Source organism: Seriola dumerili, unplaced genomic scaffold (assembly GCF_002260705.1).
Source record: "Seriola dumerili isolate Sdu_G_001 unplaced genomic scaffold, Sdu_1.0 BDQW01000331.1, whole genome shotgun sequence".
NCBI lineage: Eukaryota > Metazoa > Chordata > Actinopteri > Carangiformes > Carangidae > Seriola > Seriola dumerili.
In genome coordinates, this window is record NW_019174586.1 from 12,230,742 (window position 1) to 12,246,768 (window position 16,027).

Genomic DNA, 16,027 nt, shown 5'->3' on the forward strand with positions numbered 1-16,027 from the left:
ATGCCCAGCGAACACAGCGGCCATATTACAGCCAGTCTGTTTAATTTAATTCATTGACAGTCCACATGTAGTCGGGGTGGGGGGGGCACCCAGCCTCCCTCGCTGAATCACCGTTTATCACTGAAGCTCTCAAGCAGCAAAAATATTCAAAGCGGCCCACTGATAGATACCCGTTAGATTTACATGTGCTCTCGAATGGACGCTTTCGTCTGAGCTGCTTCTCATCCAGGAGCCGCGCTCTGATTGGATGGCTGTTATACATAAAGATACGCCATGAATGCCCAACAGTCAGCCAAGCGTTCCTCTGAGAGGTGTTTGTATTAGGATATCAATCACTGCGAGCGCTGTGGTGCCACTTCCACTGCCGTCTTGGGGGGATTGCTGTGTGAACACATGAGGCCGCTTCCAGCATGGCGCTCAAGTTTTCTGAATTGCAAAGGAGCGTTGATTGATTTGTTTATGGTAATCGCACAGCCAATCCTTTATCCTTAACTACCCTATAGAGTGTTTTACTGTGATACACAAAAGCATCGAGGGAAAACATCGTGATGTCCATTTGTAGGAAAGTCAGTCCAGGAAGTGTCTTTATTTTACTTACCTCTGCAGCAGCAGAGAACCTGAAAATCTTGTGTGTCCCTAAGGGGATGTAATCAACTGCTCATTTGCACTTTCCCTCAATTTTTCAGTTCACTTTCTATCACTGGAAGCACTTAGATTTTCCAAGAAAACCATGTTTACTTTAAGCTGTGATGATCAACAAGTTGGTTCATCAGTAAATGCATTTGTATGCCAAGTGGGAAAAACTAATCTGCACCTTATTTGAAAAAAAATTCAGGATGAAAGTCTGTAAATAATGAGCCTCATGTGTTTGTGATGTACTTTAATGTCTGGCGAATCCATCTCAGAGCGATATTATGAGTTGCAAAAGCTTGAACTCCATCTGACTTATCTCCCATTTTAAAAACTGCACAAAATGTTGAAGTATTCTGAGGCGAGCATCATATCATCCTGTCATGAGTCTGTAGCTGCTTCGGTTGAGACCTTGGAGGAAGCACCTTGAGAGAAGAGGTGTGTGTGTGTGTGTGTGTGTGTGTGTGTGTGTGTGTGTGTGTGTGTGTGTGTGTGTGTGTGTGTGTGTGTGGTGTGTGCTGCTGTGTTCCTGTAAAGTTCCTCTTCTTGACACTTTGGATGTTGCTGCTTCACTGTTTTCTGCAGTTTCCTCCCCACAGACAGCAGATGTTGTCTCAAATATATTAACACTACAAATCACCCACTGGTGAATATCAGAACCCTCGTCTATCTCAACAAGGCTGTTTAAATGTCATCATCCTCATTCACAGCTGTAAAGAGTTGAAATTCTTTTTAAAAATATTTTTGCATGGGTATTTTTTTTTTTTTTTTTACAGTATATAAATTTAATAGATACAGTATTGTGTTTTATCTGGAACGTTTCCAGTGCTGCATAATGTGAATCCATGAAAAATACATACTGTTCTGTTACAGGGGGATGTAGGCATTTGCATAATAAAGGGGAAAAGAAGCTGTCAGTTAGTACATAAATCAAGTACATGCTATGCACCCACACAACCACAGACATATGCAACACACATAAACACAAGGGGGATTACAGCCGCCTCCATTCACACCCTCAGCTGGGCATCAGATGTTCAATTTCTCACCTCTTAAAAGGTGCAATAAGTAAGATTTTACAGCCATGTAACACAAAATGACCACAGTGTGTGTCTGCAGGGGTTTCATAGGGTTCAATACCAATGACTCAATGATTGCTTCAGCAAGTGCAGGGATTTCTGGCTTTCAAAAACTGTCTTCCCCGACCTGTTTTGGATCAAAAACACTGACAGATGGTGCTACAGCTGGACACTGAGAGACACTACAGATTCAAAGAATTAAAAACCTTGTTATGAAGCCAGAAACGCCACAGCGCTGTCATTGTTTTAGAATACCAGAATTAACCATTTTAACCCAGCTCTAAAGAGAAAATACAAGAGGACAGGGTGGTTAGGGGGATTGCAGTAGAAATGAGATAAATTCTGTCAATGTCTCTGCCCCCCCCCTCCCACCTCTAATCCTTTACATAGTTCACTGAGGTTTATACATTACCTAATGTCCTTCTAACTAAGAGACGTCGGCCTGTGGGAAGGCACCTGTCATGGAATGCCTCTGCGGTTGTAAATATTGGAAAAAAAAAAAATTCATCCCGCCACGCCGGAGCCCTTCATTCATCCTTGCTGGCCAGCAGCTCCCTAAATCATCCCACAGAGTCTGGAACAAACGGCTGGGCACAGCCTGGAGGCTCGGAGGGCTGGGATGGGAGGGTGAAAGGGAAGAAAGCTCCAGAGACAGAAGGCTGGGTAAGGTTCCCGTTGGCCAGGAAGGCGAGCGCTGCCAGGACTGGAAGCTGCACAGCCGCAGATCGTCCGCAGGCTTTTGTTCTGTGGATTACGCCTGGACAAATGGGAGCGATTACAGAGATTTCGCAGGTCCTCGCAAAGCTCATTTATCTAAGTTGCCAAGATAACACAACTCACATCAGCATAGGTGATAAGACTGCAAGTAGTAAACAACACAGAGTAACGACTGGATGAAGATAATTGTTTTTTAATGAGCCGTATTTCTTTGTGATATGAGAAACAATAGATTGACAGTGTATGTATGTGTGTGTGTGTGTGTGTGTGTGTGCTTTTGTTTTTTCCAGGAGGAGGTGTGTCCGATGTCACCAGGAGAGGCGGTCCAGAGGTGTGTGTGGTCATCAGCGGTCAACGTCAAGGACAAGTTTATTTATGTGACACAGCCGACCTTGGATCGAGTGCTCATAGTTGACATCCAGTCTCAGAAGGCTGTCCAGGTAATTTTCAGTCTAAATTGGAAAACCAGGTTCATGTCCATTTTGTCAGCAACACAACAACAACAATATATGAGAGTGTACAGTGTGTGAGAAGCTAAAAATTTTGCACGGAGCATGCAGAAAAAATTAAATATCATTTCCTGTTTGTGCCTTTGTACAAGGTTGCCTCTCACAGAACTAAAAAAACTGCCTCCATCTGTTCCAGCAAAACTCAAGGTTGGACGAGGCGAGAGAGAAAGAGAGAGAGAGATTCTTTCCCTTCTCTGTGACTTATTTTGTCAAAGTGAATAAAAAAAATGTGTTTGTGCATTGATTTGAAGGCAACGTATTTCACAAGAACCTCAGGAAACTCTTAACTCCATATGGGCATTTTTTGTGACTGCTTTTGTTGAATGAAGGACACATATATTTTTTTTTTTTCATCAAATCATCCCCTTCAACTGGCGCGTCAGTTTCAAACAAGACATTGTCCTTCATACAGAAACAGTCATTTAAAAGCAAAGAACTACATTCTCCAGATTTTTACCCAAACTGCATGTAAAGTCTATCCTCGCTTTTTTGAAAACAGCTAGAAGTTTGCGGATGTTTCAGACTTAAAATATTCTTCTTGAGTAATAATTCAGTAGGAGTGTGTGTAAGAGCGAGTGTGCTGTGGTGTGCTGATACCGACCCCTGGTGAGCTTCACATGGAGGCCGGAGGCGGCATTAACCACAACGCGTTTGACAGTTAGTTGATTCTGACTGGCATTTCATTATGTCAGTAATGTGAGCAATGTTGAACGCTTTAATTCTCTTTCAGTACCTGCCATCTTCAGCTGATCAGAGGCTCGATCAGACGTCCAAAGCCCGTAGATGCTGTTAAAGTCAATAATTGACCAGCTCAACACACTGCCTCTTTCCCTCAGTGTACTAAGTACAAACTTGGACAACCCTGATGGTCTTTCCTCTCCAATACTTTGCCTGAAAAGTGCTTACACTTGCACTTGAGTGTGTGCTACAAGTTACACACAGAGGCTTTGATGACGGTTCCTAGATGTGCTCAGGGGACACCGAGTGTTGCACACAGCGAGGAGGAGGAGGAGAGCTGGAAGTGAAATGATGTCTGTCATATAAATATATATCGTACAAAAATATATATCGTACAAATGTAACAGTGAGTTTATAACAGTGTGACATCAGACGTTCAGACATGAGCAAATACAGTAGTTCTTCATCCAACACACAGTCACAGTTGAGCCTCATTTGGCGATGTCCATTTTCCATCATAATTGGGTGAGAAGTTGTATTTTAATTCATATTTTATTAATTAGCTTCACGACCAACAAATAAAACATCTTGCAGCATCATACTGACGAGTTAGCATCAGCGCTCTTGCAGTTTTTCTCCGTAGAAACATGAAGTTAACGTCCGGCTGTTAGTTGAGCTTTGCTTGTAAACATTATAGGTAACATTGTACATGGTTGACACCGACATAGCAACAGTAACTATGGAGATGCTTCTTGGCTGAGTGATGTCAAAAGATACTGGTATTCTTCAGACCTTAGCCGTATCTGTCGGCCAATCATAATTGATTTAAAGGCTGCCACTCATAATTTGGACTCACAATAAAATAAAGGGCAGTAAATGTAATGTATAGTAAATAGAGCGTGATTTCAGATTTGGCCGAGGTTCTTTATTTATAAGAAAAATGAAACAGTCTTGGCGTCTTGAGTCATAAATTTGTTTATTGGTACTTTGTATTTGGCCACAAAACAAGAACAGAAAAGACTCATTACACAATAAAATAAAAATGTCATGAACTAAAGAACAGATCCAGAACAAGGACAAAACAGAATTAGGTTTTAAACAAACCAGTTGGATCTAATCTCTAATTGTTCCTCGCTCTTTTTTATTACTGTACAATACTGTAGAAAATATTTAGGTATCTGACTGTTGCTTTTGCCAATTAAAATGACTAGTTATATCAACTGGAGCTAATTATTATTAACTCTGTAACAGCTAAAATTAAAGATGGCTGTTGTCTGGTTAAAGGTTCTCTAGCAGTAAGTGTCTACACTCAACCAGAGATTGTTTGTGAAGGAACAGCAACATCAGTCAGTTACTGTGAGTAAACAGCATGTTTCTCCAGCACACAGCTCCCTGTTAAACTTTCTCTCATGGATATTTTTTTAGCTTATCTTATCAGCTTATTCTGAATACTTCAGAGTCAGATCCTCCGGTGTTTGTGGGAGTTTGCCTTGTGGAAAGTTAGCAGGCTACACTTTCTATTATCTATCACATACATTGAATCAACAGGTGACATTTCAGGTTGTAGCTACAGGTTGTGAACAGTGATCGGCCGACAAAAGCTGATGACAGATCTCAAGTTTTAATTATTTATAATTGCAGCGACTTGCAAATGTCGAAAGCTAAACCTTTTTAGAGTAGATAAAGGGACAAAGGACAAAGTCTTTTATGTTTGTCTCTTGTCTAAGAGCAGAGCGTCCGCCTGCTCCGCTCCACTTGAACCGACAGTCTGAGAGAGTTTTTCAGCTGCTAAACTCTGACCTGACCCATTTCATACATACTGCAAACGACAAGACTTGTACACTTAACCTCTACATTGATGCGGTGGCCGGGTAACCCCGAGACCCACCTCTCCATGGATACTGTAGCCTGGCAACTTCTCATAGATATTGCTACATGGCAAACCCCTGCAGTTTTCCTCACAGATGTTGTGAGAGGCGATTCCCTCAAATACTCTGACCCCACACAGCACCGTTTTACCTTCCTGAGGGGGATGTTATTTTTGCGAGGCGGGCGATTCCTCCGACAGTGTGGAGCGCGTGTCTGACGAGCAGCATCCAGTTAAATCTTCAGTGTCGGTGGGATTTTGGGTGTGCCAGGTTGATCCGGGGTGGCTCAGATCCCCGCAGATGTTCCTGACACCGTGATGGCTGTTTACAGCTCGCGAGCCTCTCGGGGACCTGCCAGCGAGCACGCCGTTGTCCCAGACACTGTCACAAGCTCATTATTCAGTCGCCTGGAGGTTTAGCTTCGTTGCATTATATTAGAAGTTGATAATTAACCACCTGAACCCATCTCGTGTCTCCAACAGCAAGAGAGACACGAGTTCTGGTTTTGGTTTCCCTGGTTTACATTTTCACATTGAAACATTAATATGATTGATGTGCATGAAGTAATATTAATGAACAAATTGAATTTTTTAAAATTTGTAACCAACTAAATGTTTGCTGAGACTTTTTAATGAGCAGATTGTAAGCAAAGTGCGTGCGGATAAATGTTTGAAGCCGCTGTAATGTTTTCCGTGCTTCATCTCTGGCAGAACCGCATTTGTAGCTGAACTACATACAGCATATTGGATGAGGATCTTGGTAATCTTCCTCAGCCAGAAAGAAGTTGTTAGTCAAGAGAAAAAGAACAACATGAACACCTGTTTTCTCAGATGACTACATGCTCAGAGATTAGTTTGGATTCCACGGATATTCTCATCTTTTTTTCTTTTTTTTGCAATAACCCTCTTAGGAGCTGTTCACTCAAAGTAAAACAATATATATTTTGCCTTGGTAAACAATACTATTAGGGCTCCATAGCAAAACAAATATAACAGAAAGTAAGCTGCAGTCAAAGGGAATTTTGGGACTACAAGGTTGCAATAATTTTCTTGAGAAAAGATGATTGCTTTCTCTTGCTGTTATTCGGATGGGGAAGCGACTGCATGCATTCTTCACCCTGATGCTTTCCCTATTCCCTTTGAGCGTCCCGTCTATCTGCACTCAGGTGGACATAATGCATAAGGAGCGCTTTTCTGTCACATGCGCTTCATCTATTGTTCCGACTTGGAATATTGCAGCCGTGTGTCAAGGAACGGATAAATACTGAAAGCAATTACTTCAGTGTGGTAAAGCAATTGTGTCTGTCACCACTTGATTTGAAATGCAGCTCAACGCCGAAAAACACCTTATACATAAAAAGCACATCTCCAGTCCGCCTTGTTAAAAGAAGGCTTGCTCCTGTCAACCCCCGATGCATTAGTGTGCAGTAAAACTTTTCAAAAGCATTACCACTGCACATCAAAGGGGGATCTCTTCAAAAGCAAAGTCTAGATTGCTTTGAATTGTTATTCTGTGGCCCTGCTGTCTTTAAAGCTTTGGTTTGGTTGTGTGTCCCCCTTCCAGACGGTCAGCACCGACCCTTATCCTGTGAAGCTCCATTACGACAAGTCTCACGACCAGGTGTGGCTGCTCAGCTGGGGAGACATGGAGAAGAACTTCCCCACTCTGCAGGTATAAACCCACATTTCACTCACACGATTTTATCCTTGTGAAATGTTAGAAAGGCAGAGAATGTGACACGCGAGAACAAAGATGCAGACACTCGAGCGACAGCTGATAGCTTAGTAAAGGCGCAGCACATGAGTCCAGTCAAATTATTGATTGGTAAAATGTCAAACAATAACTTGTTCAAATTGTTTTTATCAGTTGTTCATGCCCAAAGAAGTTCGGTTTATTCACATAAAGCAGAATAAACTCACATTTAAAAAGCTGGTAGCAGCAAATGTTCGGCCATTTTTGTTTGACAAGTGACTCGAATGATTGATTATCAACATTAGTGACAGGTCTAGTGACTGACTGCTTCAGCTTCAGACCACATTACTGTAAAAACAAGGCTGAGTATAATAAGACAAGATATTTCTTTATTAGTCCCACACTGGGGAGATTTGCAGCTTCACAGCAGCAAAGTCAAGAAAGAAAAAATGCAAAAATGCCAGTAACAAATACTTAGAAAGATAAATAATAGATAATAATATAATATATACAATAGATATTTACAAAAATGTACATAACGTGAGGTAAATTGCACAGATATGTTACCTATTGCTCATTATTGTACATGGTAAGTCTGTCGGTTCCTGGTGTGTGAGATCTACTGATAATTTTTTCATATAGAATCGAATATCAACAATAGACCAAAAAAAAAAAAGTGCAGGAAACAGGAAAATACAGAAAGTCCGAGGTCATAGGACTCAAACTGATCAGTTATAATTCACGTCTATTGACTTTATTCTTGCTACAACGAACTGAACAACTTCTGCTGCATTTTGTTGTTAGGTTGTAAAAAAAAAAAAAAACGTTTTCATTAGCAACGAACACACACACACACACACACACACACACACACACACAGTAGATTATAAATAACCTTCCTATCACCACCTTGGCAGGGCATGACAACTAATTAAAGGTGAATTCCTCCAACTTGACACGTTCCTCCCCTTTTCCCAATATGACAGGAATGTGGCATTAATCACTACAGTCTCTCCAGGACTTTCAATTGTTGATTTGTTTGTTTCGCCTGATGAGGGTAATTAATAGTCACTTACAGTGCAGTGTGCAAGTATTTGGACAGTGACACATTTTCAATTGTTTTGGCTCTGGACTCTGGAGCGCAGTGGAATTGAAATAAAAAAAACAATGACTACAAAGTGCTGACTCTCAGCTTTAATCTAAGGATGGTCACTATCAGTATTGATAGTCTGATCAATTACTGGATTTTTGAGGCCAATACCGACAGAGAGTCAGTGTTCTGCAATTTCCTGTCATTAACTGTTTGATAGTTACTTTGTTTATTAACTTAAATATCAGAAACACAGAAAAGAGCTGAAATGATTAGTTAATTAATCGATTAGTCACTTCCAGAAAACTAATCTGATAATAAAATAATAATTTTAATTAAGTTAAAATGTCAGACATGTTTTTCTTTCCTCTTATATGTTACAGTTAATTTATTATTTTTTGGGTTTTGTACTGTTGGTGAGAGAATTAAAGACATTTGAAGAGAGAGACGCCCTGGGTTTACGGAAGTTGTAATGTGTATTTTTCACTATGTTCCGACATTTTAAATCAAAAACATAAACAGTACATTAATAAATAATGAGATTAGACATTAGTTGTCATATTTTTCCGTATATAATAGACACATACTGACACGGACATGCCTGCTCTTGTCACATCCTGGTTCGTGTTGGGCGACTGCAGCTTCTTTAATACACACGTTGTCTTTCAAAAGGACAGTGAAAGGGTTAAAGTTCATACACTGCTCACTTTCAAATTCAAGCTGAAAGTCAGAACTTAAATGTCACAACAGAGAAAATGTCCAAATACTTACAGATCACAATGGATTTCTCCATGACACACATTTGAAGATAATGCTATAAATAGAATCAACAAATATGTCATGTTTTTTTTTTCTTTTTAATTATCTTCCTCGTCTCCTCTGAGAGTTATCTTGATTCAGCTCAGTTTTATTTTGGAAAATCCTGCTCGTCATCGCCCGCACAGAAATTCATAAAGCAAGGCTCGATGTGTGGCAATTTGCTTTGTGCACTGTGGCAAAATCAAAGCAAACCCTGCCTACAACCGAGCATGGGACCGCACGCTTCCACGCACGCACAAGTGTTATTTAGATGACAATGACAACGGCACACATCATCTTCTCCCACTGAGAAGCTCCAACATCTCAGCAATAGGAGAAGAGGCTTTGAGAGTTTTATCTCAAGTCAGAGGAAACAAGCAAAGATAAACATGAGAGCAACATTTCCTTCAGTGGACACTGCTTTTATAAATCATGCTTTTAAGTATCCTAATATTTATTATACAAGTATTAATGCACTCTGGTTATGAGCTACAAATGTGAGTCATAGATTTCAGTGAGTAGAAAGACGCAGCACCGATCGTATTCATCAGGCTCATGTTAAACACCCACCACCTCCTCCGTTGGTGTTCACCAGGTGATCAATCAGGCCAGTGGAAGAGTCTCCCACCACACCGTTCACACGCAGCCGGTCGGCAGGCGCTTTGACAGGGTGGATGATTTCTTCATTCCCGCCTCCAGCCTCATCATTAACCACATCAGGTATGTAGTGTATGATCCAAGAACACTCCTAATGCAAATTGATTTTCGAATTAAATTCACCCCATTGGCATTTTATCTACTTTTTTTTTTTGTTTTTTTCTCCAAGACTCAATATGACAATAATGATGTGGATGGGTGTGTTGTGTGAGAACGAGTGTGTGTTTGTCTGGTGATAGAGGTTCTGGGAGAAAGGTCCGGTGGTTATCTGTGCTGCAGATGAGAACATGGCCACTCGTCTAGGGACTCCGAAAAATAAACCCTTCTTACACGAACTTTGTTGAATTAATCGTTCATATCTGAATGTTATGGATCCAAAAGCCACAAAGACGTTTGACAGCAGCCGATAGTTTTTTAATTACTAATTATTAGGTTCAACCCTCTGAAACTAAAGGCATGGACGTACTCTCTGTGTCCACAGACGACGTCAGCCCGGTCTTCCACGCAAAGCGCATTTCTCGATCCACACTTTATTCCAGTTGACATGTACGTCACACCCTCGCAGACAAACTCGGAGTGTCGAGTGATTTAAATGATAAAAACTGAATGTGATACAAACAATTCCTCAATTAAAAAAAATTAGACACTTCAACGCAGCTGTTGTGGATAAATGAGGAAACAGGACGTTGGCGGTGTGACAGAGTTTTAGCTACTTAAACCTCTGTTTAGCCACAACAGTGGATGAGACTGGATCAGACTGACGGTAATTTTTTTCATCAATCAATTTGTTTCTTGATTGATTTTGTATAAAATGTATGAAAATAGTGAGAAAGTTTCTGAAGTCCAAGCTGATGTTTTAAATTATTATTATCTGTTATCTATTTTTTTCCTTGTTAACAGATACATCACACATGCTGCTGTTTTTAAGGGCAAAAGAGTTGAAATTGAGGGATTTTCTGCCGGTAGCTGACTGAAGATATAAACTTTTCACACTGGAGGATTTATAAGGATTTAAAGGAGATTGGTTTCAGATTTAGGATTTTTGCATAATTAAGTTTTTGTTTAAACAGATTCTGTTTGCAGCTCACACAAATTCTAAGTCCTTTTTAGTTTCTGAATCTACAACCAGGGAATTATAAACTTTAGGGAATCTTTAAGCCCAACACAATTTGTAACTGAGTTTACACTTAGAGGTCACTTTGTTAGGTACACCTGCGCAAAACAGCTCTGCCATAAATTCAGCCTTTGCAAAGTCCGTAATGTTCAGTTTTTGTTGACTGTCAGAAATGTGTAAATTCAGTTACATGTTAATTAGTGAGGTCATGAGTTAAAGTTGGTGTTGTAATGAACTCAAAAAAATTAGAAACACGGCTGTTAGTGTCAGTGCTAACACATAATTAAATTAACAGCTCTATGTCAGTGTAAAAAACCCAAACATTACAGGCATCATGAAAGTAGATTTCAGGGCAGAGCAGTGTATTGTAATCCACAGATGTACCTAATAAAGTGGCCACCGAATGTATATATCATAATATGTATCTTATCAACTGTTGTAACTTTAAAAAAAAATATTCCAATAAATTCCTCTCCCCTGTCGCCCTGTCCTTGTAAATAGCTGGAGCTGCTGCGTTAAGGAATGTGCTCAGTGATTTAGCACTTTGTTTTACCAGCTCTATCACTGAAACAAGGACAGGCATTTTAATTGTGTTGTTAAGCATCCAGAATGGTAAGTAAACGCTGATGACCATCATTTGGACGAAGGTGCCTTAAATCAGCTCGGCCTTATATTAAATGCTGTGCAGGTTCTGTTTGCTAATTTAAAGAAAGAGACAACAAACACAATCAACATGGACTTTAAAACACCTAATCAGATATAATGTGTATATCTGTTGTCTTTTTGATAACAACAGAGACAAATCACTCAACACCTGCCTCCTCAGTATTTTTTAATACCATTAAACATACAAGACATTAGCGCGCAGCGGACGAGGATAACTTGCGTGTTTTTACTAAGGTAAAATACAAAAAATCTGCATGAAGCATAAACAACAGTAGTGAGAGGGGGCAGTTGGTCACCTCCTGTCTTACAATTTAATTCAACAGCTACAAAGCACAGACATGCTAAATGCAGTGTAAAGAAACACTGCTGTGGTCATTAGCAGTCGTCACAGTCGAGCTTAATGTGGACGGTGGAAAGTCGCTCCCAAACGTTTGGCTCATGTCATGCAGCAACAAGCAGGAGGTCTAGAGGATTTCAGGATGTGAATGGTGTCCTGGGGAGGAGGAGAAATCAGTCCAGTGTGTGTGTTGTGGGTGGGGGGCTAAGTTGAGTCGGGTGGAGGGTGGGGAATCTAATTTCAGCACAGCTGTAATTAGATCCACTGAGACCTGCATGGAAGATTACAAGACAGTGTGGCCGCAATGTTGTGTTTGAAAATTGTCATGTTTTCCAGCTCATCATTTTTGCTACTCTTAAATTAATCTTACAGATACTGCTATAGCCAGGTCCTTTTAATATGAAAGTTGTTTACAAACACAATACGTTGACAATTACCTTCATATAGCATGGATGTTGCATATGGCATGTTAATGGCATGACAGTGTGAGTGCTCTTGATGTTTAACTGTACAGCCACTGAGATTGAAATGCTTTCTCACAGTACAGCTGCATTTCTTTGTGCACAATCCTCTGTCTCATTATACTGTATACAAGGTCATATTTAGGGGCTGCAACAAAATTTTCATGACTGATTGTTTTATTGATCAATTATTTCATCAAAAATCTGTGACATATGTCTCTTGCAATGTCTCCAAACCAAAGGTGATGTCATCACGTCTTGTTTTGATAATGAGCAGCTACCCGGAAAATGTTAAAAATGGCTTGGGGCTCAAACCCAGATCCTTCTTACTGTGAGGCTACAGTTCTAACCAGTGCATCACTGAGCCGCCCCATGAATAAATCATGGTACAATAGGGCTTAAAAATTGTTATTATAGTAAAGCATAAAAATGTCATAGTATAATAAGGCATAAAAAGTCATAGTATAGTAAGGCATAAAAATACAAAAATGTCATAGTATAGTAAGGCATAAAAAGTCATAGTATAGTGAGGCATAAAAAGTCATAAAAACATCATAGTATAGTAAGGTATAAAAAGTCATAAAAAAGTCATAGTATAGGAAGGCATAAAAAGTCATAAAAAAGTCATAGTATAGTAAGGCATAAAAACTCATAAAAACGTCATAGTATAGTAAGGCATAAAAAGTCATTAAAAAAGTCAGTATAGTAAGGCATAAAAAGTCATAGTATAGTAAGGCATAAAAAGTCATAAAAACGTCATAGTATAGTAAGGCATAAAAAGTCATAAAAAAGTCATAGTATAGTAAGGCATAAAAAAGTCATAAGTTAAGTCATAGTATTTTGTCAGTATAAAGGCAATAACGAAGTCATAAAAAAAAGAAATCTAAAAAATATACAAAAAAAGTCATATGTATAGTAAGGCATAAAAAGTCATAAAAAATGTTAAGGCATAAAAGTCATAGATATAGTTAGAGCATACAAATAAGTCAATAACCAAACTGTTCCAAAAAAAGTCATAGTTAATAGTGGTAAGGCACAAATTAAAAAGTAAGTCATAGTCTTTAGTAGATAAGGCAAACATAAAAAGTCAAGTATAGTTAAGGCATAAAAAGTCACATAAAAATGTCGTACCATAGACTTAAAGTCATAGATAGTAAAGCATAAAAAGTTCATAAAAACGTCATAGTATACAGAAGCATAAAAAGTCATAAAAAAAACTAGTCATAGGGATAATAGTAAAGATTAAAAACAAAGTCCAAGTATAGTATAGGCATAAAAAGTTCATAAAAAAATATAGCTGTTATGTATAGAAGGCATAAAAGTCATACATAAAAAAAGTCTCAGTATACAAAGTATTATATAGTACAGGCATAAAAAAGTCATAAAAATGTCCATAGTATAGTTAAGTCTATATCAGTTAAAGGCATAAAAAGGTCACAGATTTATAGTAGGCATTTAAAAAGTCAGTCAATAAAAAATGTTCATAGTATAGTAAGCATAAAAAGTCATAGTACTAGTAAGCTATAAAAAGCTCAAAAAAGTCATAGTATAGTAAGGCATAAAAAAGTCATACAAAATGTCATAGTTATAGTAATGGCATAAAAAGTCACATAGTATAGTAAGGCATAAAAAGTATAAAAAAAGTCATAGTAAGTAAGGCAACAATAAAAAGTCATAGTTATAGTAAGACATTAAAAAAGTCAAAAAAAGTGTCATAAGTATTAGTAAGGCAAAAATAAAAAAAGTCATAGTATAGTAAGGCATAAAAAGTCATAAGTTAGTGTAAAGTAAGGCATAAAAAGTCATAAAAAAAGTCATAGTATAGTTAAGGCATAAAAAGTCATAAAATTTCATAAAAAGTCATAATATAGTAAGGCATAAAAAGGTCATAAAAATGTCATAGTATAGTAAGGCATAAAAAGTCATAGTATTAGTAAGCATAAAAAGTCACAGTATAGTAAGGCATAAAATGTCATAGTTATATAAAGCATAAAAAGTCATTTAAAAACGTCATAGTATAGTAAGCATAAAAAGTCATAAAAAGTCATAGTATAGTAAGGCATAAAAACAGTCATAGTATAGTAAGGCATAAAAAAGTCATAAAAATGTCATAGTATAGTAAGGCATAGAAAAGTCATAAAATGTCATAGGTATAGTAAGGCATAAAAAGTCATAGTATAGTAAGGCATAAAAAAGTCATAAAAAATGTCATAGTATAGTAAGGCAATAAAAAAGTCAAGTATAGTAAGGCATAAAAAGTCATAAAAAAGTCATAGTATAGTAAGGCATAAAAAGTCATAAAAATGTCATAAGCGTCATTATAGTAAGGCATAAAAAGTCATACTCTATGTAAGGCATAAAAAGTCATTAAAAATGTCATAGAATAGTAAGGCATAAACAGTCATAGTATAGTAAGGCATAAAAAGCTCATAAAAATGTTCATAGTATAGTAAAGGCATAAAAAAGTCATAGTATAGTAAGGCATAAAAAAAGTCATAAAAATGTCATAGTAAGTAGGCATAAAAAGTCATAGTATAGTTAAGGCATAAAAAGTCACACAGTATAGTAAGCATAAAAAGTCATAGATGTAGTAAAGCATAAAAAGTCATTAAAAAAGTCATAGTATAGTAAGGCATAAAAGCATAAAATCATAAAAAATCATCAATATAGTAAGGCATAAAAAGTCATAAAAATGTCATAGTATAGTAAGGCATAAAAAGTCATAGGTATAGTAAGGGCCATAAAAAGTTCACAGTATAGTAAGGCATAAAAAGTCATAAAAAAGTCATAGTATAGTTAAGGGCATAAAAAAGTTCATAAAAATGTCATAGTTATAGTAAGGCATAAACAGTCATAGTATAGTAAGGCATAAAAAAGTCATAAAAGATGTCATAGTATAGTAAGGCATAAACAGTATAGATAATAGTAAGGCATAAAAAGTCATTAAAAACGTCATAGTATAGTAAGGCATAAAAAAGTCATAAAAAAACTTCATAGATATAGTAAGGCATAAAAAGTCATAAAAAAAGTCAGTATAAGTAAGGCATTAAAATAGTCATAAAAACGTCATAGTATCAATAAAGTCATAAAAATGTCACAGTATAGTAAGGCATAAAAAGTCATAGTTATAATAAGGCATAAAAAAGTCATAAAAAAAAGTCATAAGTATAGTAAGGATAAAATTCATAAAAATGTCTATAGTTATAGTAAGGCATTAAAAAGTCATAAAAAGTCATAAAAAAGTTCATAGATGTAAATAGTAAAGGCATTAAAAGTCATTAAAAACGTATAGTATAATAAGCAATAAAAGTCATAAAAATGTCATAGTATAGTAAGTCATAAAAAGTCATAAAAAAAGTCATAGTATAGTAAGGCATTAAAAAGTCATAAAAACGTCACATAGTTATAATAAGGCATAAAAAGTCATAAAAATGTTCATAGTATAGTAAGGCCATTGAAAAGTCATAAAAATGTTATAGTATAGTAAGGCATAAAAAGTCATAGTATAGTAAGGCATAAAAAGTCTTACAGTATTAGTTAAGGCATAAAAAGTCATAAAAAAAAGTCATAGTACTAGTAAGGGCATTAAAAAGTCATAGTATAGTAAGGCATAAAAAAGTTACAGATATAGTAAAAGGCATGAAAAAGTCATAAAATTTCATAAACAAGTCATTATATAGTAAGGCATAAAAAGTTCATAAAAATGTCATAGTATAGGTAAGGCATAAATT

At 37.3% G+C, this 16,027-nt stretch overlaps 1 protein-coding gene across 4 annotated transcripts in view; it reads left to right on the forward strand.

The window, feature by feature from the left end:
• The window catches only part of fstl5 (follistatin like 5), a 168,697-nt gene that overhangs the window by 143,602 nt on the left and 9,068 nt on the right, over positions 1-16,027 (forward strand). For all 4 annotated transcript variants that reach the window (XM_022760203.1, XM_022760205.1, XM_022760204.1 and 1 more), the window contains 3 exons: positions 2,717-2,866; positions 7,045-7,152; positions 9,657-9,781. In XM_022760203.1, the coding sequence (XP_022615924.1) occupies positions 2,717-2,866; positions 7,045-7,152; positions 9,657-9,781 (383 nt within the window). The remainder of the gene's footprint in view (positions 1-2,716; positions 2,867-7,044; positions 7,153-9,656; positions 9,782-16,027) is intronic.